This window comes from Pelecanus crispus, chromosome 2 (assembly GCF_030463565.1).
Source record: "Pelecanus crispus isolate bPelCri1 chromosome 2, bPelCri1.pri, whole genome shotgun sequence".
In the NCBI taxonomy this organism is placed as follows: domain Eukaryota; kingdom Metazoa; phylum Chordata; class Aves; order Pelecaniformes; family Pelecanidae; genus Pelecanus; species Pelecanus crispus.
The window spans coordinates 13,835,453-13,859,185 of NC_134644.1; the positions used below are offsets into that span (position 1 = coordinate 13,835,453).

At 39.6% G+C, this 23,733-nt stretch overlaps 1 protein-coding gene across 6 annotated transcripts in view; it reads left to right on the plus strand.

Moving 5' to 3' along the window:
- Positions 1–12,078: 12,078 nt before the first annotated feature.
- PFKP (phosphofructokinase, platelet) overlaps positions 12,079–23,733 on the plus strand; it is a 46,392-nt gene continuing 34,737 nt past the window's right edge. For 5 of the 6 annotated variants that reach the window (XM_075706403.1, XM_075706407.1, XM_075706406.1 and 2 more), the window contains exons 1-2: positions 12,079–12,163; positions 20,965–21,038. In XM_075706403.1, the coding sequence (XP_075562518.1) occupies positions 12,079–12,163; positions 20,965–21,038 (159 nt within the window). Of the gene's footprint in view, positions 12,164–20,964; positions 21,039–23,733 lie in introns of those variants that run through there. The other variant, XM_075706408.1, reaches the window with a different exon arrangement.

Sequence of the window (23,733 nt, forward strand, 5' to 3'; positions counted from 1 at the left end):
AATGCTGAATACAGCTGAAACTTTTAGATTAATATAAATTATTTTATAGCTTTATATTCAAGAAGAGGTATCATTAACACAGAACCTAAATGTATATATTCAAGTCACTGATAAAAACATTTTTCTTTAAAAACAAACAAACAAACAATGCCCAGTATTCCTAACTTAGCATGGGTAACAACACTGTTACTATTCACACACATCTCAAAGTAATAGTAACAGTGGGGATGAAAGATTACCATCAATCAGTTTTAACAGTTGTGCTTGTTAATGAAATACTAAGTTACTAGAAAACAAAGTATGGAAAATAATTTTGTATTGTGGTATCAGATATGTGGCCTAACCAACCATTTCTACCTCAGACTTCTATGATCTTTTAAACTGCACTTCCACTGTGGGTGGCATAGGGAAAAAGCAAGTAAGAAATATTTTATAACTTTCAGGTAACTGCCTGTTATCTCATGCAAATGAAGTTTAACTTGAAGCCCTAACCCACACCAGAGCAGAGTCTGCACTGCAAACATGACCAGGATTTCGGGGAAATTCTGGGTCTAACAGTTACAAAGAAAATGACTGCAATTTCAGTTATTTTGGCCTCTCCACGCTTCTAACAATTCTTTACCCTGGACATCTAGGTACCCCCCTGGGTTTGACTCTTTTCAAACTATGAAGTGCTCCCTGTTTGCTCATTAATCACAACCTTGCACTGACTCATGCTACTCACCCTGTCACTGTGCAGTAAGACTTTCCTCTCAGGATCCCAAGTTTCTAAAGCTACACTGGTTCTTTCTTAAAACAAAAATACTTTCAGAGCAGCTGCAACTTGGCTGGCAGTCTAACCACGTGCATAACCCTCCTTCAGATGTTTTTAGCCTGCAACTGACACTTTTCCTTTCCTGAAAGACACCATACCATACCCCAAAGTATGGCCACATCCTACACTGGGGACACAGGGGAAGACGTCAGTCACATGGACCTTCCAATTCCCTGGGAAAAAAAGTCAAAGATAGCTGTACCATTACACTTGTGAAAGCAAAGTTGTGAGACCTGTGCCAACCTTCCCACGTCATAAAAAATTAAAAAATAAGTCAGAGCTTCACTACCCCAAATCTGTGACCCTGGTAGGGGAGCAATCTCTTTCTGTGTTGTCCTAGACAAGGTTTCTCCATACTATGGGGCTGCAGCACAGGACCTGATCCACAGCACTGGATATTACTATTAAGGAAAGCTACTAGAATCGTGTTTCCAATTACAGACACAAAGCTGTACTTAATTATCTTGTGTATAGGACTGGTAACTTAATGTATTTGCTTCTGACAATAAATTTCTGCTTAAATTTTTCTGTGAAAGCACTGAGTTAAGTAACAGGCTGAAGTCCAGTGAAACAATAATAAAACTATTTTCAGAAGGAAAGTACAAATGGCAAGAAGCATAAAGAACTCGACTGTGATCAGTAGTTTTCTGGTTGTCTTGGAAAGAATTTCTGTTTTTTACAGCTACTTCTTCATACTAGCACTTGGATACAGTCAGCTTTGGAAACAAGAAGAAAACAATAGCTTCTGAATACTTTTAGTAACCAAAGTTTTTATCTTTCCAAAATAAAAGAAAAACTGTTCAGAAATTTATGCCTTCAATCATCTGCTTACTTGTAAATGCACTTAAAGATATATGAATACTTGCTTTCTAATCCATACAACTAAGAAACTATTACACACATTCATCCTCTTAGTAATTCACAAAATTGAGTAAAATTTAGAATTATAGAATCATAGAATAATTTAGGCTGAAAGGGACCTCAAAAGACCTCAATTCAACCTCCTGCTCAAAGCAGGGTCAACACTGAATTCTGGCCTTTGTCCAGTCAGGCCTTGAAAACTTCCAAGGTAGAAGTTGTAAGAAAAGTGAATATTCCTCATAGCAGTTCACATTCTTTTGTGATTCTTGATAAATTATTTTTATTGGTGGCAATATGAACATTAAGAAGGCATTAAAATGTTTTTCCTAGCAGACATTATCTCTGCTGTCTCTGTTCCTGTCTTATTTATCCTTACGTGATTAATTTTGTCCTCTGTTCTGCTTATTGAAGTTTCAGTAATTCACCCTAGTCTGGGCCTACATACTGGAAAGTATCAGGGTTTCCTAAGGCAGCCACTTGCTAGATCTATATGGTACATGCATGACGCTCAAGGACTTGTGGATCCCAAGATAAGGACAATGGCATTGCAGCAGAATTGTTTCAGGGATGGGATGGGAATTCCTATCCCTCTCAGTCACCAAGTGAAACGGAAGCACTTTGCCACAGGTGTCTAGTTTGCGCTTGGTGAGCATCACCTTATGCCACTAAAATGGAATGAAGCTTCACAGGAGCAGATCTTGACCTCAGAGAGAAATTAGACTGGCTATGGACAAGTGTATCAGGGAGGAAGACTAGAAGATCTAGACCATAGCTTCCCAGAAGTAGCTAAAAACACCTACTAACTCTTCATGGAGCTCATCCTGCCCTGGAATTCAGTTGATCCCCTTCCAGCCCAACACACATTATTTCCCAAACTCCCACTGACCTCTCCTACTCCTGTCTACTCCTTTAGAATCTATTCCAGCACATCACAAAACTGAGCTAGCTGCTGCTGTGAGTAAAATTTAATTTGATCAAGATCTGTACTCACAAAAGCAATAGAGTAAATACTGTGACAGATAAGCTCTTATATCATGCTAATTAATGAGTTAATTTTTCATCTATGTAGAATATTTGTTTCCCTTTGCAGTAAGAAGGATTTTCTTTTTAATCTCTCCAGTGAGCTGTTGTTATTGCACCTGTTCTTTCAGCAGTTGCTTACTTTTTTTTTTTAAAAGCAACTATTTAATACACAACATTCATATTTTAAAGACAAGATATTGTGTGAGGCATTTAGTCTCAGCAGCAAATAGAGGCATTCGACATCAAAGAAATACTGCCTTCCTGGAAGGGAAATGATAAGCCTGATAATTGTAAACATTAAACATGCTCCATTTATATCTGATCGCAACAATCACCATTCAATTTATTCACAATACACTGATTATTTTCACATAATGATCCTAATGGTATTACGCAAACATATCATAAAAGGACTTTGGTCACTTGCACAAACAATCAAAGAAATCAATTTTTTTCTTTATTAGAATTCTACGGAATTCCGAGAACTTATAACACAAGTACAAAGAAAAAAAAAAAAAAATCAATGTGTAAGAAGCCAGATATTTAATATGTTCCTAGCACTAGCACATACTCTTAAATACTACACTCCATATAAGCTTACAACATTACTAACTCTGTAAATAAAAAAATAAATCTGTATTTTTTTCTCAGCTCTGTTCCACAGTTTAAATACATTACTTAACTTCTCAGCTGTGCCTGTCAAAGTATTTCTAAACTGTAGGTTCTGGTATATGCAATATGTTTTTTGTTTGAGTTTGTTTGGGGGGTTTTTTTGTGCTACAGAATGTGAGATAAGACCTTTTCTGGTGTCACCCTGAGCAAAGGATGCACACAAATGCATTTTTACAAGAAATCAGTATTAAATAAATCTCTGCTAACTACTTAAATTTTGCAGGCAAGGAGAAATGAGAAGATGTTATCAATTCCCTTCACAGGAAGAAAACAGACCACATTGCATAAGGCATCCGTACTGGCTTCTTGCAAATAAAAATGACTCTGCTAGCCATTAAAGGATATTTTTTCATTCCACAAATAGAAACATTCCATATTTTTCATCATCAGTTATGATCTCAAATTAGTGTCATAAAAGATACTTAGAAGCAAGAATATGAAATTTTTACCAGTTAACTACTATACTAAAACTATTAACAGTAGTGAAAAAAACCCTGACATTCTTATCTTCAGCGTTAAGAAAGAAAGAAAGAAAGAGACGGGAAGGAAGCTGCAAGTAGTGAAAGCAAGGAGGAGCAAAAGAAAATAGATGGTAGAAAAATAAATGAAAGGAAGAAAAGGAAGGCTGAAGTGGGGAGGAGAAAGAGTGAGAGAGCAAGAGCATGCTAGGAAATAAGAGGTATTGACTGACCAGGACACAGTAGAAGTAAAAATAAGCACGTCCTCTTGACGAAACAATCTTTGCTGTTATACATTATTCACAACACCATTACGGAATAAAACAGCAACAAAAAATCAAAGGTAAAGACTGCTTCTTGAAGTGCAAATTATTTGGACCAAATACCTAACTTTATTGCTTTCTCTAAGTACTTTTAATCTCTCTCAGAAACTGCTGAGTGCTAACACACAAGCTCTAATGATGGCCCCACTATCTGCTTTACTACCAAAATTGCTTTTCTAGTCTCCTCAGTCCTGCAGAAAGACAACTTTGTGGCACTGTACTGCTCAGCTAGTTTGTGGAGGAGACAGATGCCCTGTACACTCTGGAATACATTCCATTTTGACCAGTTATGCTCTCCCCCATCTCACAATCCCCAAAATTAATGTTTCCATTAGGTTCAGGTATTTTGAATACTGAATCCTCTTTCAGTCCAATAGTAAGATGCCACAGTGAGTAGCAAGAGCCTTTGAAGGACTAGGGTCATAGCAGCTACAATAAAAAGTGCAGTCATGTATCATTCTACTTATCTGAGCAATTTATCACTAATGGTTGCTTGAAGTCTCCACAACCACCTAGATTATTTTAAGCATTGCTGGAGCTTCCATTTTCAGGCAAGCCACAAAACTGCAAAGAAAATATACATACCTCTATTGCAAAGAGTGAAATCTATCCTCAAAGGGAAAAGGATCCCATGAGAAATATATAAAATCCACTGTTTATCAGTATTAATAAAATTAATATAAATACTATAACTTATGCAAAAACATACAGGAAGTAGGAAGTTGAGTATTTACAATGTAATGGAGAACAAGTTCATTTGTTTAATTCTTATTTATTATAAAACATGCAAAGATTGCAAATCATAAATCACAGTTTCAATTATTTTAATTTTAGATAAACTAAAATTCTCCAGTATCATGGGAACTGCGGCATATATTTGAGGGGACTGCATTTTTAATTCATCATATCAATAACACTGTAAGTACATTTATATTACCTTAATTATTGTCATGTTAATTCAAGATTATAAAATTCAAGTCTTTGTGGAAGGGAACAACCATTGTGATGTTTGTAGAACATCAGAGCTTACATTTAGAAATTAAGTTACACTTACCAAACCAACTGAATTAGATTAGATTAGATCATTACTAATGGTACCATTTCTTGAAGTATAATTAAGGGTACATAATTTCAAGTAGAAAAATATTTCTGTGATTTTTTGGTTGTTTTTCTTTTCCATGTAAACATGATCCCCAAGGTCATAAAATAGGGGAAGAGGTTACTCTTTCCTTGAGCAACCCCAAGTTACGCAAATCATACAAATTCTTCTTTATCACTCCTAGTTCTTTCAGAATTTTTTCTCTTGCAGCTATTCTGCCAAGGGAAGAAATCGGAGACAGCTTCAGGCCAAATTGCCCATTTGGCCCCAGTCCACAGAAACACTTACTTGATGTGTCCTGTATTCATGCCTTTTCGGAAACAAAAGACTAAGCATTATTCCAACCAAACTCGGCTGAAGAATATGATATAACAAATCTTCAGAGAACTCCTTAATATCATCCACTCTACCACGGAAGTGACCTCCATGTAAAATTCCACAGTGCTCACCTTTTATATAATATAGCCTAACGATTACAGCATATGACGAGAAAGTCATGTTCCTGAGATCAGTTTTGCCCAAGTGCGTTGAAGGCTTCCTCCACAATCCCCCTTATCAGTCAGGAAGACAGTTTTCTGGATGAGGACACTCCAACACTCCTGCTGAAGCTGTTACAAGGATTCACTAATCCAGAAGTACTCTACAAAGGATAATACCATCTATTAATCAAGGTGTTAGGGCACTCATCTATAAGAAAGTTCTGCGTTCTAGACAATGTTCTAACGTTATTGTTCATATTTTTATATTGATCATTAAAGTAAACCTACATAATTCACATCACACAAACAGTAAGAAATCTCCTCAATATCTTCAGATCATTTTCACTACTTAAGAGAAAGCTGCAAAAGGACCACATTCTGAGAACACCACGATTAGTCTATATCCTTTTAATGCAGACTATGAACATGTATACATGGCCCTACCCATTTCCCAACCAGACATATACCTTTTGTGGCTCATAGTATGGCAAGCTTTCAAATTATCCTGTGGTGCCAAATGACGGCTCACTGTGGAAGTTTTCTAGGTGAGAAAGGCTTACGTATTCTTCTCCCCCAAACCAGGAGAAATAACTTAGTCAATTGTATGTTTCATTAGCCATTTAATTAGTACAATGTTTCCTTTTAATGAAGTGTCTTAGGCAGCTTTTTCTGTTTCTGAGTTTTTTAAACCTCTGAGCAATTATGCTACATGTACAACTAGCACTTTATTCTCACTAGCTCAATTCTCACTAGCTCAATTATTCAAAACCTAGTATATCTGACACAACATATCTTTCACAATAACACAAATCCTCTTTGACTGGCAATGTTTTTGGGTGGTGCTTAGCTCAGTCATGAATTTTCCTACCCAATAAAACAAGAAAAATATACCTTTAAATTAAGAAGTAGACTCCAGGTCATGTCAAACCACAGAAAGATTCATTTAGGGCCTCAGAAATTGCTTTTTTCAAGAATCAAAGTTTGAAAGTTAAATAACCTAGAAATACATAGCATATTAATAATATTTGTTTGATGGTGGCACTGAACAGTGAATTTAGCAGCTAGCAGCAGGAGGAAGAAAGAACAATGTCACATAATGAACCTGTTGAGCACAAATTGGAAATTTCAGTACATGTCATTTAAGAAAAGATACATGAATTTACAGGGAAGAAATAACTATCAAGCCTAAATACAACACTGACACGTTTTCCATATAACTATTTATAGAACATTTGCCATAAAACCATGGAGGCTTCAAAGCTAGTAAGAGCTGAACAATACTTCCTGGTTTTGAAGTTTTATAACAACATTCCCAGTCAAAATATTTTTGCTAGGAATTGATGTGCTACTGCTTAATCTTGGCGCACATTTAGATTCTGAGATAAACAAAAACATTGTGGAGGAAATAGCTTCTAGAAAAATACTGCTCAATCATTGTCCCCTTTTTTTTTTTTTTTAAATAAAGAATCATTATAGTTAAGTAAACTTAGGGATTAGATTTGTGCTCTTCTTTTATACGTAGCCTGATTCAAGCACCATTAAAAAGTCTTGCCATTTGATTTTAGTGGGGATTTCATTAACGCCTTAGATTAGTCCCGAAACTCTCAATTGAAATGTCAGGTACAGCATATTCAAGCAACAGCCATTTGACATTCAAGAAGAAGTTGCAGCTGATGTTCAGTAAATGATTTTCTTTCACGATGAACATGGTGATGTTTTACATTATCATCTCTCACTGAAAATAATGGAACATCCTTTACAGTTGACATATTTTCCCTTTCCCACTTCTTGCACCGACTCAGGCAGTTGAAATGGCTTACACTTGCTACAGTATGTTACTAAGTATTTTTGTCCCTGTTTTAAATGGGGATATTCATAAACAAGTGATACAACTCCCTCTGTTTTAAAAGCTGATACTACAGTGACTTGAGATACTATCTATTTTTACAGTGAAAATGATTTTGATGCATTTTATATGACTACTGGGAAGTAACAGATTAATATTTTGATTACCTTTTCCATAATGCCTGTATTGGTCAGAGTTTTAAGTAAATACCTCTCCAAGGCTGTGTTAATTGCTGCTCTCTCCCTAACAAAATCAGTACCAACTAGAGATAAAAACAAGAAAAATACATTAGAAAATCTTGTTTCAATATTTATTAAAAGACTTACCTATTCTGGATACAATCATGTCCCCTTCTCAAATCTGTGTTAGCTTTTCATTGCCCTCATGTCCCTTCCTTCCTCACCCAACCATAATAGCAAGTCCTTCGAATCTCTGGGAGATTTTCCAATATCTCTTGTCTCATACTAGTTCTAGCTTTCTTCTCATTTACATCCTATATTTCTAGCATAAAGAAAGCCTTGGGTACATTAGTGTCACTAGCACTGTCATTATGCAAGACAAATTAAAAAACCCACCCATAGAATCCAGCCCCTGAATTTATACTGTTAGAACAACACAACTGAACGGTGAAAACAAGCAAGAAACAGACTAAGTAGAACAAGAGTTAATATGTAACATGTAGGCCCAGGGAGTATTGTAGTATTAACAGAAGAAAGCAGTCAGTTCTCTTAAATAAATCAGTGTCACCATCTGCCCAGAAATGATATCTCAATTACTTCTTTCCTTCTTTTCATGCTAATCTGTGCATTCCATGACTAGGCTGTTTCATTTTAAAATGCTGGAATTTCTGTAAATCCTTCCATCTCATTCTCTGTTCTCTGCCTGTTTTTTAATAATATTAAAAAGTTGACGACGCAAAAGTTAATTGTCTTTATGATTCATAAGTCTCATGAAAAAAACGATAGTTGGGCAGAACAGACAGCTCCTATAAGCACCTCAGAAAAACCTGAAGTGCGGGCTCACATACCACTCGATGGCAGAGAATCCACATATGAAAGAAAGGTCTAGCTGTAGAAAATAGTTTCAGTCCACTGGAAATCCATTCATTCAGCTCTGTTACTCATGCAATAATCTCATTCTTTTCAGACATGACTTGTTCTTCCTCGTTTGACTTCATTTCAATGGAAGATGTGCCAAATGAAGTACTGGATGCATCTGTGATATTACATCCATGGCACGAACTGTCCTATTATTCAAAGGCAGCACGTGTAATGACATTGGCACAGTAAGTTGAGGTGGGTAGCAATCCGAAGTATTTTTGAACGATCATTCAGGATTTCTTAGGTAGTGATAAGATTTAAAGATGGGTAGATAGGCTTGATCTAGATGGCACAGGGAAAAAACAGGCAAAGGGAAAAGGATGCAGCAGAGCATCTGCAATGGTCAGTATCAGGGGAGAGTCAAAACCCACCTGTCCTCTCCCTATCCCAGACAAACTGATTCTATTTAGTATTACAGTAAGAGGACAATTAGGGCGCCTGATGTAGCGTGCAAATTACCTGCCAAGGTTTTATTCAGATATGCAGTTTATTTATTATCAGTTTCCATATCTCAAAAGAGGGCATTCTCTTAGTGTCAGTATGATTTATACACGTGTACCTAGCTGCATTGCAACTATATCCCACAAAGTTAAATAAGACTGTTTCCCCCAATAATCTTCAATACTTAAGCCAAGAATTCACTCCGTTTAATATTATAGGCAATTGTATTGCTGGAAGATATTTAAGTATATCAAGACAGCCTCAGGAACAAACAGTTCCACATCCTTTCCTCTCCTCCCACCTCTATATTAATGACTTGACACAGACAAAATACAATTCTTTCCCAAGAGCTCTGCTGAAGAACAGTGAGTAGCTATAATAAATGATGAAAACAGTGAACTCATAGGCAGCTTCCTAGTTAGACAAGGGTGAAGAAACCCCATCACTTGTAAGTTCATTATGTACCATAAGGCAATTGGAGAAAAAAATACTTTCAGAAAATAATAGCTTCTTAGCCTCAAGGCTGTATTTGGAAGCAAGAGGGACAAGTCTACTTCCAGACAAAGTGTGAATGTTTTAGCTACACTGAACAGAACAAAGTAAGCCAATTCTAAAGAATGGCTAAGTATCTTCACCAAACCAGACAGCACCCATGCAAAGCTTCCTCACAGTGTTGCTCAGATGACTATCATACTATCATAGGTCCATGATCTTAAGTAGTCATAAAAGTTTGTATTAGCCAAAGACCTTCCTACTGATTTTACAGGCTTTGGATCAAGCCCCGAATCACTTAAAGACACTAATTTAGCTTTTGCAGACCTAGTCGCCAAGAAACTAATGTGATTCCAATTCAAACCAGAACCCTTTGAACAGAGTGGGGCTTTATATATTTCTATAACAAAAATTCATCTTTGTTACAATCTACGACTCAGAGCTCTCTTCAGATTCAGGAAAGAATACAGTAAATTCCCTGCAGAATCACTATTGTTCATGGTATGCAAACTATTTGGCAATGCATCTTTTCCACTGTCAAATCACACACTCATTTTAGCCTCTGAGTAGATTTGCAAACATGAGCTGCCCACATACTAGGCATAGATATATATTTGCAGGTATGGTTTCTTCAAACATTTATCTATGAGTAATATTGACTGAACTACCCAAATGAGTGTACTTCTGCATGTCTGTGTCAAAGTTAACAGGATGAGCACGTGTATTTTTACAATGTGAGTTAAGTCTAAGATGTGATGATGTTCAATAAAAGCAGTAATTATTCTAGCAATTAAAATACAAAACTGAAGTCAGCATTTTGCTGCCGTTCCTGACTCTCCTTGACTTGCTTTATAACTTTGGGCAAGTAACTTAGCCCCCGATTCCACAAATACTTTTACTTATGCTAAGTACCACAAAGAACTGTATACTGGATAATACAGCTTCATTTGTTTAAATTAACAAAATCGGGGTCTTAAGCTGTTTCTGTTGTACTCCAACACGGCGTTATAACACAGCGAGTTTAAGAGAGTGCTTCTCTGTCAGTACTGAGCACTCCCCAAGAAAAAGCATCAGTGCGCAACAGGAGAACAAAAGGGAAGGCAGAAAGAGTGGGATTCCTACCTAGAGTAATTTGTCCCAACTGCTTAACCTCTGTCGCTCCCTTAGACTCGACACTTGTCTCTAAGCTGTAAATACTTACAGGAAGTAACTTCCTTTTCCTACCTGCGCCAGAACATCTGCTACCGCTCCAGGATGCCACAGCAACAAGACATACCTGAGAGGGGATGAGAGGGGCAAAAAGGGAACGAAGGAAGCTCTAGGCCTCTGGGTTTCCCTGTCTGACAAGGCAGACGTGGCCCAGACCCTGGGACACAAGCCCTGCCAGACGGCAGAAGTAACTCTCCTCGCTTACTCTGCGCCCACAGCGGGCGCCGCGCTCTTCGCCCACTGATGCGAGCCTTCTGAGCAGGAGCCGAGCATGAGGGCAGGCCGAGCCGCCCTGCAAGAACCGGGCAGTGAGCAACCGCCACGCTGGGCGCGGATGTCCCGCTCCAGCCGCCGGCAGCGGCCCGCCAGGCCGTGGCAGGGGCTCACGCAGGACGGCCGGGCCGGGCCGGGCCGGGCACCCCCAGACTCACCCCGCGGAGAGCGGCCCACAACGCGGAACGGAACCCCACAACGCGGAGAGCCCCCGCGGCAAGGGCTGCCCGGGGAACCCGCTCCTACAGCTGCACAGGCGCGGCGGGGGCACGCGGCGTTACTCAGTCGTTACGGCGGAGGGGATGAGCTAACTCCGCCGGCAGACCGCCCGCCCCCCCGCGGCCGCCCGGCCAAGACGCCAGCCATCTTCCCGCACCGCCCCCGCCCCAGGCGCCGCCGCGGGCAGGGAGGGCGCCCCCGCCCCGCCCCCACCTGCGGCCCCGCCCCCGCCCGCTGCCTCAGCCGCGCGCCACCCCCCCCACCTGCCAGCTCACGCCGAACGTAACTGCCCCGCCCCGCCCGCCGCAACGGCCGCCGCTCGAGGCGGCAGCTCGCCTTCTCATTGGCCCCCTGGCCCGCCCATCTGCCGCCGCTCCTGAAGGGGCGTTGGAGGGTGGCGCCGCGCCGCGCCGGGCTGCGGCGGGAGCGGGGAGAGGAAGCGGCGGCGGCGGGGGGAGAGGCGGGCGGCGAGGCGAGGCGGGCGGCTGGCTGCGATGTGAGCTGCATCTCATCACCTTCCCCCCCCCCTTCCAGGGTTTTTTCACACAGCCACGCGCTCCCCTTATTTTTTCTAGAGAAATATACCTGTCTGTAAATACACCTACACCTTTTTTTTTTCTTTTTTTTTTTCCCGGGCTCTTTTTCCGCAGAGGCCAAATATTTGAACCGGCGGAGCGTGCAGCTCGGGTAGCAGGGCAGAGCCCCGCGGCCAGGGGCTCCCTCAGCGACCTCGCTCCCTCTCGCCCGCCGGGGCCGCCCCCGCAGCGCCATGGATCACCAGCCGAAGTTCTTCGAGAACCTCTCGGGCACCGGGAAGGCCATCGGGGTGCTGACCAGCGGCGGCGATGCCCAAGGTGGGGGCTCACGCCGCGCCCTCCGGGAGCGAGGGGAGGAGGAGGGGAAGGAGAGGCAGCCGGTGGGGGAGGGCGGGCGGGGGGACTGCGGACGGGGTGGGGAGTGGGGGCAGCGGAGCGGGAGCCCCTCGGGGGTTGGTGTGAGGGAGGCAGGAGCGCAACGGGCCTCCTCGGCAGGCAGGGCGCCCATGCGGGAGGCCGGGGAAGGAGCCGGTGGGTGTAGCAGCGCCTGCGAGAAGGGAGTAGGAAGCATGGGCCGCCTCAGGCGTGGCTGCGGGGAGCCGCGCCGGTAGGAGCACATGGAGGTAGTGGAGAGAGGGGGGCCCTGGGAGCGGGGCACACGAGACTGCCGTGGTTCTCGGGTTCCTCTCTCCATGCTGGCCTTCGAGCTGTCTCTCCTACTGCGATCATTTGAAAGAGAAATCATTTTTGCGCGGCCGGGGCGCCTGAGCTGCAAACATACCCGCACCCTTCCTCCTTCCTTTCTCATCACGTTTCCTCTGAGTCTGCCTTGGCAGGGAAGAGGGTAGAAACGCTGCAGTAACTTTTACCACCAAAATGTCTTCACCCCTCGGGAGATGGGGGAAGAGGGGAGTGAGGCGGGAGGGCGGCTGGCAGATGCGAGCCGGAGAGGAGGTCGTGCCGCCTTGCACGGCGGGTGGGAGGCAGTCCTCGCTGCTGGGGCTCTGCCAGCCCTCGCCTCATCTGCTTTTCACTTCATTTTGGCACCAGGCACACTTCTGTGTTCCTACCCGTGGTTTAGAAACCTCACGTGGTAATTTACGCTGTAGCCCCGTAGGAGGATGTTGGAAACGTGTTTCACCTCCTTAAATCTCTTAAGTGTAGAGGGAGTCCTAGCTACAGGACAGGGCGAACAAAAGACCTATGGACACTAAGAGGGAAAGGAAAGAAGAGAGACTTGATCGCAATATACTTCGTCATGAAGTCATGTTTTCCTGCGTTTTCGTTTTCCCTTTTCTACCAGAAAATCTCATCCGTATTAATAGTTGGAAGCTTCAGTTAATGAAGATTTCAGATGTACAGTGCCCCATGCTATTTGAGAGGACTCCTCTCGCTCTGCTTTTGCCAGGAGAGTTGTTTAGTGGTGATTGCTTTTAGCTCCTTCCCTGAAATTACGATTACTTTTTTTTTTTTTTTTCCTCCCCGGGAGCGTCTCGAAAGTACTTTCACTCAAAGAAGAAACGGCTCTCTTATTCGCGTTTGTGAAGAGAGTAGAGGGAGTGGGGGGAAGCCTCTCCTTCCTTTTTGTGTGGGCTCGGTAGTTCAATGACCATTTTCCCCAGCTTTTTGGGCGGGGACCAGCCCGCATCCGCGGCTGGGGCGTTCTGTCCGGTTTCCCGGGGGCGAGCGGGTGCAGGCAGCAGCCTCCCCTCCCCTCCCCTCCCCTCCCGTCGCTTTCCCGGCGCGTCCCTGGGGCAGCGGTGTGCGTGGAGCGGTGCCTCCGCGCCCTCCCCGCCGCCGGTGTGTACGTGATCCGCTGCGAGTCGCTGCGGATTCCGCCTCTTTGCGTCATCTGGGCCGGGAGAAGCATCCTCCCTCCCTCTGCCCGCGGGAATAACGGGGAGCCCCCGGGTTTACCTGGGATTATCTGCGACTCTTCCTAATCAGGGGTGGAAGGGATTTGGTACCAATGGGAGAGGAAAATGTTGCAGTTCTGGAGAAAAGGCAGATTGGTGCCCTTAAATGGCTTCTCTTTTTCCCCTCGACGGGGTTACACTTGTTCAAGTTCTATCCACAGTCTGCTCTCGGTGTCATCAGTTCCACTGCTGAAGGATTCTAGGCGGGACTGTGAATCAAGGCATCTCTGGTTTAATGGTCTGGTCGCCAGATCGCCATTTTAATTTTAAAGTGTGACAGGGCATTGCCTCAAGCAGCAGTAGCATGCTCAGCGAGAGGCTGAGCCCTGCTACTCGCTTCCGCGTGGCTGGAGATTATATAATGCAGCAGCAGATGTATCTCTTTTTATAAAGTATTAATCTGCACTTGCCACTATATGAATTAAAGCATTTAAAGGACCTGCAGAATCCATGGGTAACATCTAGACTTTATTATCTGGCAGATGGCAACTGCAGCATATTCACATGGAGGGATAAAAAGTAACAGTCTGTGGAAGTTGCTGTCTGAAGAGTGAGGTTGTCAGAAAGACCAAACAAAGTAAACTGGATGCTTTCCAAGTTGTTTTGTAGGCAGTGGTGTTGTCCTAATTTTTTTTTTTCCTTTGTTCTTCTAATTTAGAACTTGATCATTTCAGCTGAATGGCACAACACAGCTGAGGTTCATAACCCTTACTATCTTGGTAATGGTATAGATGCGTAAAATACGCAACCTCAAGTCTGTTTGCGTGCTAGGTTATGAGTTAAAGGACAGAATGAGTCATGCCCTGTCAAGGTCATTTGCCCTACAGAGGGCAAATGTATGAGATAAGTGAAGTTGTGAAGTGTATGCAGAAGGAAGTATGCTGCTATTACTGCAGAGCTGTTTGAAAATATATTTTCAAGCAAACTGTAGGTGAGGCAAAACTACTAACTGAAGCAGGCAAAAGAAGTACTAATATAAAAGAGTTCCAGTCTCCTGTTTTGTTTTTTGTGTGGTGGTTTTTTTTTTTAAGATTTACTAGACACTAGAAATCTTCAGAATATCTGTGATGCAAACTAAACTCACAGGAAACTGAGTGTGAAGAACACTCATTGCAGTAAACACGTAACTTTCATATCAATAGGTGCCTTGATTTAGATTGGTGGGCTATAAATCTTAGCCTAGAACAAAATATGCTTGAAATAATTTTAAAATAGAAGTCACTGCCTTTGCTGTTATTGTACTTTTTAATAATTTAGAAGTAGCATTAGGTAAATTACATAAGCCTTTCTATTTATAGGACATGTTAAGGTTTAAATTACTTCCCCACATTTGTGGTATTTCCTTGCAAAGGTTTTTTGTTAGTCCTTTTTACTACCCGTGGAATGTTAAGGACTAGAGAATGTGTATATGTCATACTGGAGCTATTATGGTTTAGTCACCATACTTTAAACACAGGTCTCTTATTTTGTTTGTGGAGTTAAAGAATTTATCAGTGATTTATTTCACAGAAAAAAATGTATTTTGTACACTCAAGGTTTGTAACTACTGAAGTTTTCAGTCCATCACTTCAGCTAGCCAGCTTTTAAATTGTGAACTAAAACATTACTTTGCGCTATACTCACCTTGAGAGGCAAAGGAAGTTTTGACAACTGGTTCTCAAAACTTAAGTGTTAGTACTGTTTCTGGACTATTTCTAAGTTGTAGTGGTTGTGGTTCAGAAAGGTGGACTAATAAATGGGTTTTACGTCGTGCTTCTGTCTTCACTTTGTGGGACTCTGGCCACGGTCTGCTTCAGGTCATGAAGTATGCTGGTTGTATCTTATGCTGGTTGCCAGTGGCTGCCACAGACAATTTTGGCTGCCGTAGGTCACTTACGTTTGTACAACCTCCAGTCAGACTGCTTATTCTAGGACTGTGATAGATATGGCTCAGCTGCAGGAACAATGTCATCTGAAAGCTTCTGACAGAAGGTGATTGTGTACTGTTGGGGAACGATGTGTTTGTTGCTACTTGGAGTTGTTGCCCAACTTACTGGCTCAAGTTTATTGGCTTTGAATGTGACGGTGTTATTTTTGAGATAAAGATTTAGTGTTGTGGAAGAGAGCATAAGTAAGGGACTTAGATTACTTCAGCAGTCATGGTCTATGATATTGCAGACCATTACTGTGTAAAGATCTACATATCTCTGTTTGAAGCATTACAGGCTTCCCAACATTTCAAGGCATATTTAAAATAGTAGTGCAGATGTACTACTCTTGTCCTGGTAACTTACATTGGAAGAAGAAATTTTGCCACTGAACAAATAAAAACATGACTCCTTCAGCAAATATTGAGCTTAAAAATGGCTAAAAAGAACCCTATAGCCTCTTGCATTCCAGAGTTTTAGAATACCACAGACCATGACTGTGGAAGCAAAGATCTACATATTTCTGCTCTTGAAGCATTAGAGGCTTCTGAGGAACATGGCAAGACATGTTTAATATGGTAGTGCAGACGTACTGATCTTGTCCTGGTAGCATATGATGGAAAAAGAAATTTTGCCACTGAACAAATAAAATAAATCAAAAAAAACCCCAAAGAACATGGCGGGGGGGGAGGGGGGCGGGAATCCAAACCAAAACAACTCACACTCCTTTTATGTTGTCCAAATTGCAGAGTTTATTAACACTTAGGTAATTTGAAGATAGTTACAAAGGATTTTTGAATTCTAGCCCCCCCCCCCGCCACCTTTTCCAGCAAATAATAGTGTATGTGTGTATAGACATGTATATAAAATACATATATATGTGTCCATATGTATAATATAAATATAACTTGTATGTAAAATTAAGGAACGTAGTTATCAATGGATGAGTGTAGCTACTTCAATGCATTTCATTTTTGGAGGAACTGCTTCTGTAATTAGTGGATTCTGATTGGAGCTAGTCTCAATATTTTTAAAATTTTGATGAGATATGTAGCCTAGGTATTATGCTATTGTATATATTTGCAATAGAATGTTCTGATCTAATACAATGTTACTGTTTAGAAAAATTGTGTAGTATTTTCTTCAGGTATCAAAAATAATTGTGATTATATGCAATAAAATCTGTTACGTAATTAAAAGTAAATGGAACAAACACAAATTGTTTCCTTGATGAGTTGTTCAGTTCTTGTATTTGACTGCTTCTTCTCATCTTTCCTTTTGATGACTGTAGGCTCGTACATCGTTATTGATACCTCTACTCACATACTTGAATAAAGTCTTTCTGTTCGGTAATGTTTAGACATTTTCCTTAGTTTCTGTGTTTTGCTGTATAGTCTTTTAAGTCTGGATCTTTATTCAGGGTAGCACTTAAACACATGCACTAAGTTATTAAGCATGCATTAAAGCCAATGTTTATCTTTAAAATTGGTGGTACTTCAGTATTTCTTGATGCTTGTCCAAGATGCATGGTTTTGATTTTTCTTTTCTATGGTTAGTATTACAGTTATTTATTTAAAGGCCTGTCTGGCTGACTAAAGTGAGGAAAACTTGGCTTAAACACAAAATAGTGTTTTAATTTTACTCAAACTCTTCTGTTGTTGTGGTGCATATGTATGTGGAACAGGACGTAGGCACGGGAGAGGAATACCCTTTTGAGGGAAGGGAGTGCCTTTAAAATAATTTAAAGATTTCTGTAGTACTGTTTGTAACCCTGCTATGAGAATTATTGCTTTCAAAGACAATTGAATAGACAATATCAAGAAAGATGGTAAATTATCAACTGTTAAATTAATTTCAGAAATTATGTAAAACTGTGTAAGTAGTTGCAGGTTACTTAATCTTTGCTGAGTCCAAAAGAGCAAAATAAATTTTTTCCTCAGTCAAAGGCTTTAATGCAAAAGCAAGTGGTAATTCAGAAGGATTTTAAATAATTCTTACACTACAAAAAAAAAAAAATACTGGTTTTACTCATGACTTTCTTTTGAAGCTGCTATTCTAATCCTGTATATTTATCAGGCTATATTTATTATTCAGGACTAAATCCATGGTTAACCTGGTAAATCTCTTTTTCAGTAATAAGCATATAATTACATTTCATAGTTATGGTAATTCACAAATGCTATTGTGAGACTCCACAAATAATCAAATACAGCACCATTTTGTTAGACAAGTTTTACAGAGACTTAATGAAATTTTCTGTATTTACATACTTCAATCACTGCAAGCAGTGTATTCAGATTTAGTTAGCCAACATGTTAAAAGTCTAAAGCTTCGATGTTTTAACTGTATCTTGGAGATACCAAATTACAACATCCTTCAGTCCTTAGGCCTTCTGAAATGTAAGGTACTTCTTTAGGAGCTTGCTGATAAACACTCAAGTTCTTTTTCTGTATAAATAGATAAAATATACATTGCCAAATAATAATAAAAAGTATATTGCATAACCTTACGAAGTTACAGTGGTGGTACTGCTTTCTGTCGGTAATTTGTGGTTTGGTTTGGTTCCTGCCCCCTCTCCCCACCCCACCCCTAGGGCTTTTGCCCTGTCTTGCAGCAGATACATGAAAAATTGGTGAAATTCATAATTTAAGACACATGGACACTGGAAAGTATTCACCAAGAAAGTATGTGTCTGTATTATGAATATATTCACATGGAAAGAATTAATGGATTTGTCATTTTGAGAAATAAATGCTTATCTTTTACTCTGTTTTAGAAGTATGAGCATTAAGCCAAATCAATATTTGTAGGTTAATTTATACATAATGAAGGTATGGCAGATCTGGAGAATTTGTAATGAGAACAGAGTTTCTACCCTTCCTTAAAATACACTGATTGAGAGGTGCATGCTAAAGATCAAAAGCTAGGATACCTGACCAATAAAGCAGAAATGTGAGTAAGAAACAGATAAAAGACAAGTACATATCTTTGGTAGGCATGTGAATGTTTTTATTTAATGTCTTCCTATTTTATTAAATACTTATTTTTGCTGACAAAAGTGTTCTGCTTTAGCCTGTTTGGATCACAGACACTTTTTCTTTATCCTAATTAGATACTTGTAATACAGAGACTACTGCTGAATGAGGCACCAGAGTCTTTATAAGTGAACATGTATTAGATACCTGGAACAGTCTTAGTGTTTCTTCTCAGGTGCCAAATGGGAGAGGTGACAAAGCTGAACCTCAAAACCAGAAGGTTCTTAAAAGGGCAGTTCTGAGTAGTCCTCACCTGCTGAGGATGAACTTTTTCCCTTCAGAAAGTGAACCTTTTAGCCACCCTTCTAGAAATCTGCAGCCAAATGGATAATATAAAAAGTTGTTCTTATCTCTAAAACAAACAAAAAAAACCTCACCACCAAAATGCCTCCACAAACAATGACAACACCCCCCTGCCCCCCCCCCCCCCCCAAACCCCCCCCAAACCACCAATAGACCTCCCTACCAACCACCAACAAAAAAGCCCTACCTCCCACACAACATGTTGTGCATTAATAGAAGCAAGCTGTGGACTTTGACAAAAGGAGCAGCTTGTGCTAATGTCTTGTGTTTGAGGAAAACAGCTGTGCTGTGAAGAACTGTCAGGTTTATGAAGTTAAAGGTCTTTGTCTCCACTTTCCAGGGGACATTGTATGTGAGGGGTGGGGGTGTTCTCTCTGGTATGAGAACTGTTTCACTGGGTAGTTAACTTTGCTCTGTGTATTAGATCTGTTTTCATCTGAGACTTGGCATGCTAACTTTATTTTCAGTATAGCCAATCAGGTGAGATCCTCTGCTTTTCTTTGGTATCATACAGTTCATTGTCTAAAGCTGTGCTTTTAGCTGTCTTGGCATTTGAAAACTTTTTCCAGCTCTGTCAAAAGGCTGACTCTGGCTGAGGGAATTCTTGCTGTTATTTCCTAATACAGAATTGATGGGAAAACACTGTTCCTCATGATTTTAATCTTAAGGTTAAGTGACATCTGTATGAACAACAAAGCAACTTTTGATTTTGGCAAACTTAATTTTTTTGTTTTGCATTGGGCAACTTCAGGTATGTTCTGGTATGTTCCTAAGCAATAATTCTTTGAGAGAACCTCAGTCTCATTCTTTATTCAGACAGGTAAGCTTTTATAGCTCAGTATTTTTTCCCATAATGGTGGATATTGTAGGAATAGATCTTTATGGCTTACTGTGTTGTGGGTTTATATATTCTAGTTACCGACTTTTTACATCTCCAGACAGGTGAATGCTTCACACCTATGTCAAACAGCAGAGCTGATCTACTACTTTGCTATTTTGGTATTAAGTGCAACAGATTTGGAGAATTGGTGCCCAGTATTTTGGATTGTCACGTTTGTGGCATCCCTTTTCAACTGATGTGCTGAGGCTATTTCTTTCAGTGTAGTCTAACTACTGTCCTCACGCTTTGCATAATCTTTTGTGTCTAAGTGGTATGGAAGCAATTACTTTATTACTTTTGGGAAGTTCCTGAATAACGAGTAAGGTATCTGAAGAGATGGGTTGTAACAGAAATTCATTTGACCCATGTAGGGAGACCAGCGGAACTTTCACTGTTGCTCAGGTTTGACCATTGGACTTAAATGGAAGATTTTTCATTAGTATAATTTGTCAGATGTCTGTGAGCAGAGAATTCCAATGTGAGCTTGCAATTCTGGGAAGCAAAGTGGCATTTAGGCACTTTTCTGTCAAATGAGCCCATGCAACATTTCTTGTGTTAATTTACTGCTAGTTCTATCTTTTTAAGTGGGCACCTGTCCATATCAGGAGCTTTGGCTGTGCTCCCCCAAAATACTGTGTATACACTTGTGTACTTTGGAAAGCTCAGAAAAAAGAACTGTTAGAATATAATTGCTCCTTTGAAGAAGCTAAATATTAACTGGCTGAATGTTTTACATTTTAGATAGAAAACTAATAACTATTGTGAAATGAATTTAATTTCTGCTTCTGGTTTAGTAGTTACTTTTACAATACTGTTTTACAGTCAGCAGCAGTTTAATCTCCGATTAACACACATACTGGCATCCACGGAATTATTGTAACAAAGCAAATAGTTCTGCACCCTTCATATTCATGGACTGATTACACTGTCACTAAGCAAATTTCTGTTTTAATAGATGCTGATCATTGTCTTTAGGAATGAATTAATGTTTCTTTTTTTTTAAAGACACTGAAAATTTGTAGTATACAAAAAATATTGGATAACCTATAACAATGTGATTTTGCTTTTTTTTTCCCAGGTATGAATGCTGCTGTGCGCGCAGTAGTACGCATGGGAATCTATGTAAAAGCCAAAGTGTATTTTGTTTATGAGGTTAGTTTTTGCTTTATTCATTCTGTATTTGTCTTCTGACTACACTTGAACTTTTGTGGAAACCTCATAGGAAGTGAATAGTATAAATTAAAAAATGTTGTAGATGTCATTCCCTCTCATATCAGCATTTTATTTCATATTTTTGACTTTTGTGGAAAGTACTTTTTACAAGGTATACCCTGAAACTATTTAAATTAAAAGTAATTTTTTTAGATATATGGAATTCTTCATGTGCCACCAGAAGCTTAAAAATACTGAGAAAACCAGAGATGGTTGTTACCCAGCAGTGAACTATGTATTTGTGTACTTGTTAAATGTTTGGCCCCAAGTATTGTACTTTATAAATACCTTTCTAAACCTAGTTAAACTACTAATTCTTAACCCTTTGATTTTTCCCCAGTTCATTTTCCTAGAGTATGATAAGGATGTGCTGTTGCCCTCATTTCACAGATTACACAACTTGGTTTTGATCAAGAATACTGTCAGGCTGGTACCATCTTTCCTGGCTTATAGGTAGAAAGTTGTAACTGAAATAAAATTTTAACAAAAAAGACCCCACCAAAAAAACCTGTACCATCAGTAGTGTGTCCAGACATCAGAATTTTGTGGTTGAAGCTTATGACTGCATGTGCATGAAGATTGTTAACTTCTGTAACAATTAATTTGGTATGAAAAAATGATGAGACAAGTTTAATGTAAATGCCAAAATAATACTATGCGTTATGTCTTACTAAGTTATAGTTAGACTTCTGACTGAAGGACACTTTCAGTTTTTATAAAATTTGAAGATTAAACAATACAGTAAATATATTTAGCAAGAAGTCATTCTGTTCACACTGGAATTCCTGTACAACTCCTTAGAAGTTTGAGGTGATTACAAATCACAATAAACATTTGATACAGGGCAAAACTTGGTAGGTAATATTACTAGCAAAATGTAATTTTAATGTTTAATACAAAAATACCGAGTGCTAGAAGTCATAGAAGTGCCAGGACAGTACTTTGGTTTTAGTCTTTCACATGCAAAATATACAGTTTAGCTTTAAAAGGTAGCTATTTATGCATTTTCCTTCTGTGTCTGCTTATTCCTATAGTTCATTTACTAAAGAGATGTGAAGTATATTGAAATGCAAATAAGCAGAGCACTGTGCTCCAAAATTCTTTTGTACTACAGTGCTACAGCGAGTAGCTCTGAATACTTAGTGTGCACTAATTACATGGCCAATCTCTAGAATTCCTTCAGTGTTCGGCTGTTTTGCAGCCTTGCTGAAATGGGTCAGATAACTTTGTGGAAATAAGGAGGGTTTTTGACTGTCTTTAAAGGCCAGAACTTGGATTTTTTTTTTAATTATGTTTAACTTAAGAATTTCCATCTCTATAATTCATCTTACTGTACGTTTACTTTTGTCACCTTTTAAAAACTATTTTGTATCACAGTGTATTTGGTGATAAATTTCCAGAAATTTGGATATTTCTGTTTTCTGAACTTAGCAAGATTGCACTATTTCTGTTATCATGTTCCTCTGTTAATTGCTAGAGTTTGCCAATGTGAAGTCACAGATATTTCCAAATGAAAATCGATTGTAAAAATCAAGTCAACGTTGGACTTTTGAGTTTCCATTATATATTGTCATTCTGTCTTGATTGTAACAGTGTAATTGGGAGAAAAATGCACATTTCACTGTAAGTGTGGGTAATAGCTCTGAAAGAGATCTTTGCTTCTAGATTAGTTCATTCAGTTCTATGTTTCAGGAAGTACTGAATGCTAAACTTGTTTCCTCTCTGACCCTGTGTTAATTAAACTATGAAGTCAGTTTTCTTTCACAATGTGTATAAGTACTTCAGAGAAACAGTGTTTCAAGCTTTTGAAATGAAACAGCTATTTAATTTCAGCACTTTGAAATAGATAATAAGTGCAGGTGACAAGTGTCATGGAAAGTAAAAATCTTAGGGTAAGACTTGTCACTAATGATCCCTATTATAAGCCTTTGCATGATGTATACAGAGAAGTATTTTTGTATATACTTGAAGTTATTTTATTTAATACTTTTAAGAAGGCCCTTCTAAATTACAGTTTATCAAATGCAGACTTAAGTGTGTTAAGCAATGAGAATAGTATATTTTTAGCCTACATTTTTAGTAGGCATTTTAACTAGACACATACATGTCAAGGTAAAGTGATACTTGTATTGAAGCTGCTCTGAAAAACTGAAGAAAAAACCTGAAGTGGCAACATCCAAAAGGTGAAAAATGTTTTCTTATTTGGAGCAAAAAATGGAGTTAAAGGTCTCAGCCTTTTCAAACTTACTTTGCTCTAGTTTTCATACACTCTTTTGCTCCTGTACCTTTCTCTATCATATGAACTTTTTTTGCACTGTAAAACCATCAGTCTTCTACATTTGTGGCCAAAACTAGCTCCGTATTCTAAGTAAAACAATAACTCTATTTTCCTTTCATTTCTGAACTCATTTTGCTTCATCTTGTGATAAGAGAGAGATTACCAAGATAAATAAAAATTGCAATGAACTAGATATAAGTAATTTTCTAGCCTTTCTTAAGTTGGGTTTACCAAAGCCCAAAGAAAGAAACAGATGTTGGAATTCATGGGCTATTTGGACATACTTTGATTCCCAAAAGGAAAAAAAACCAAACTCATGTGAAAATTAAAACTATAAAATATTTTGTATAAACACTA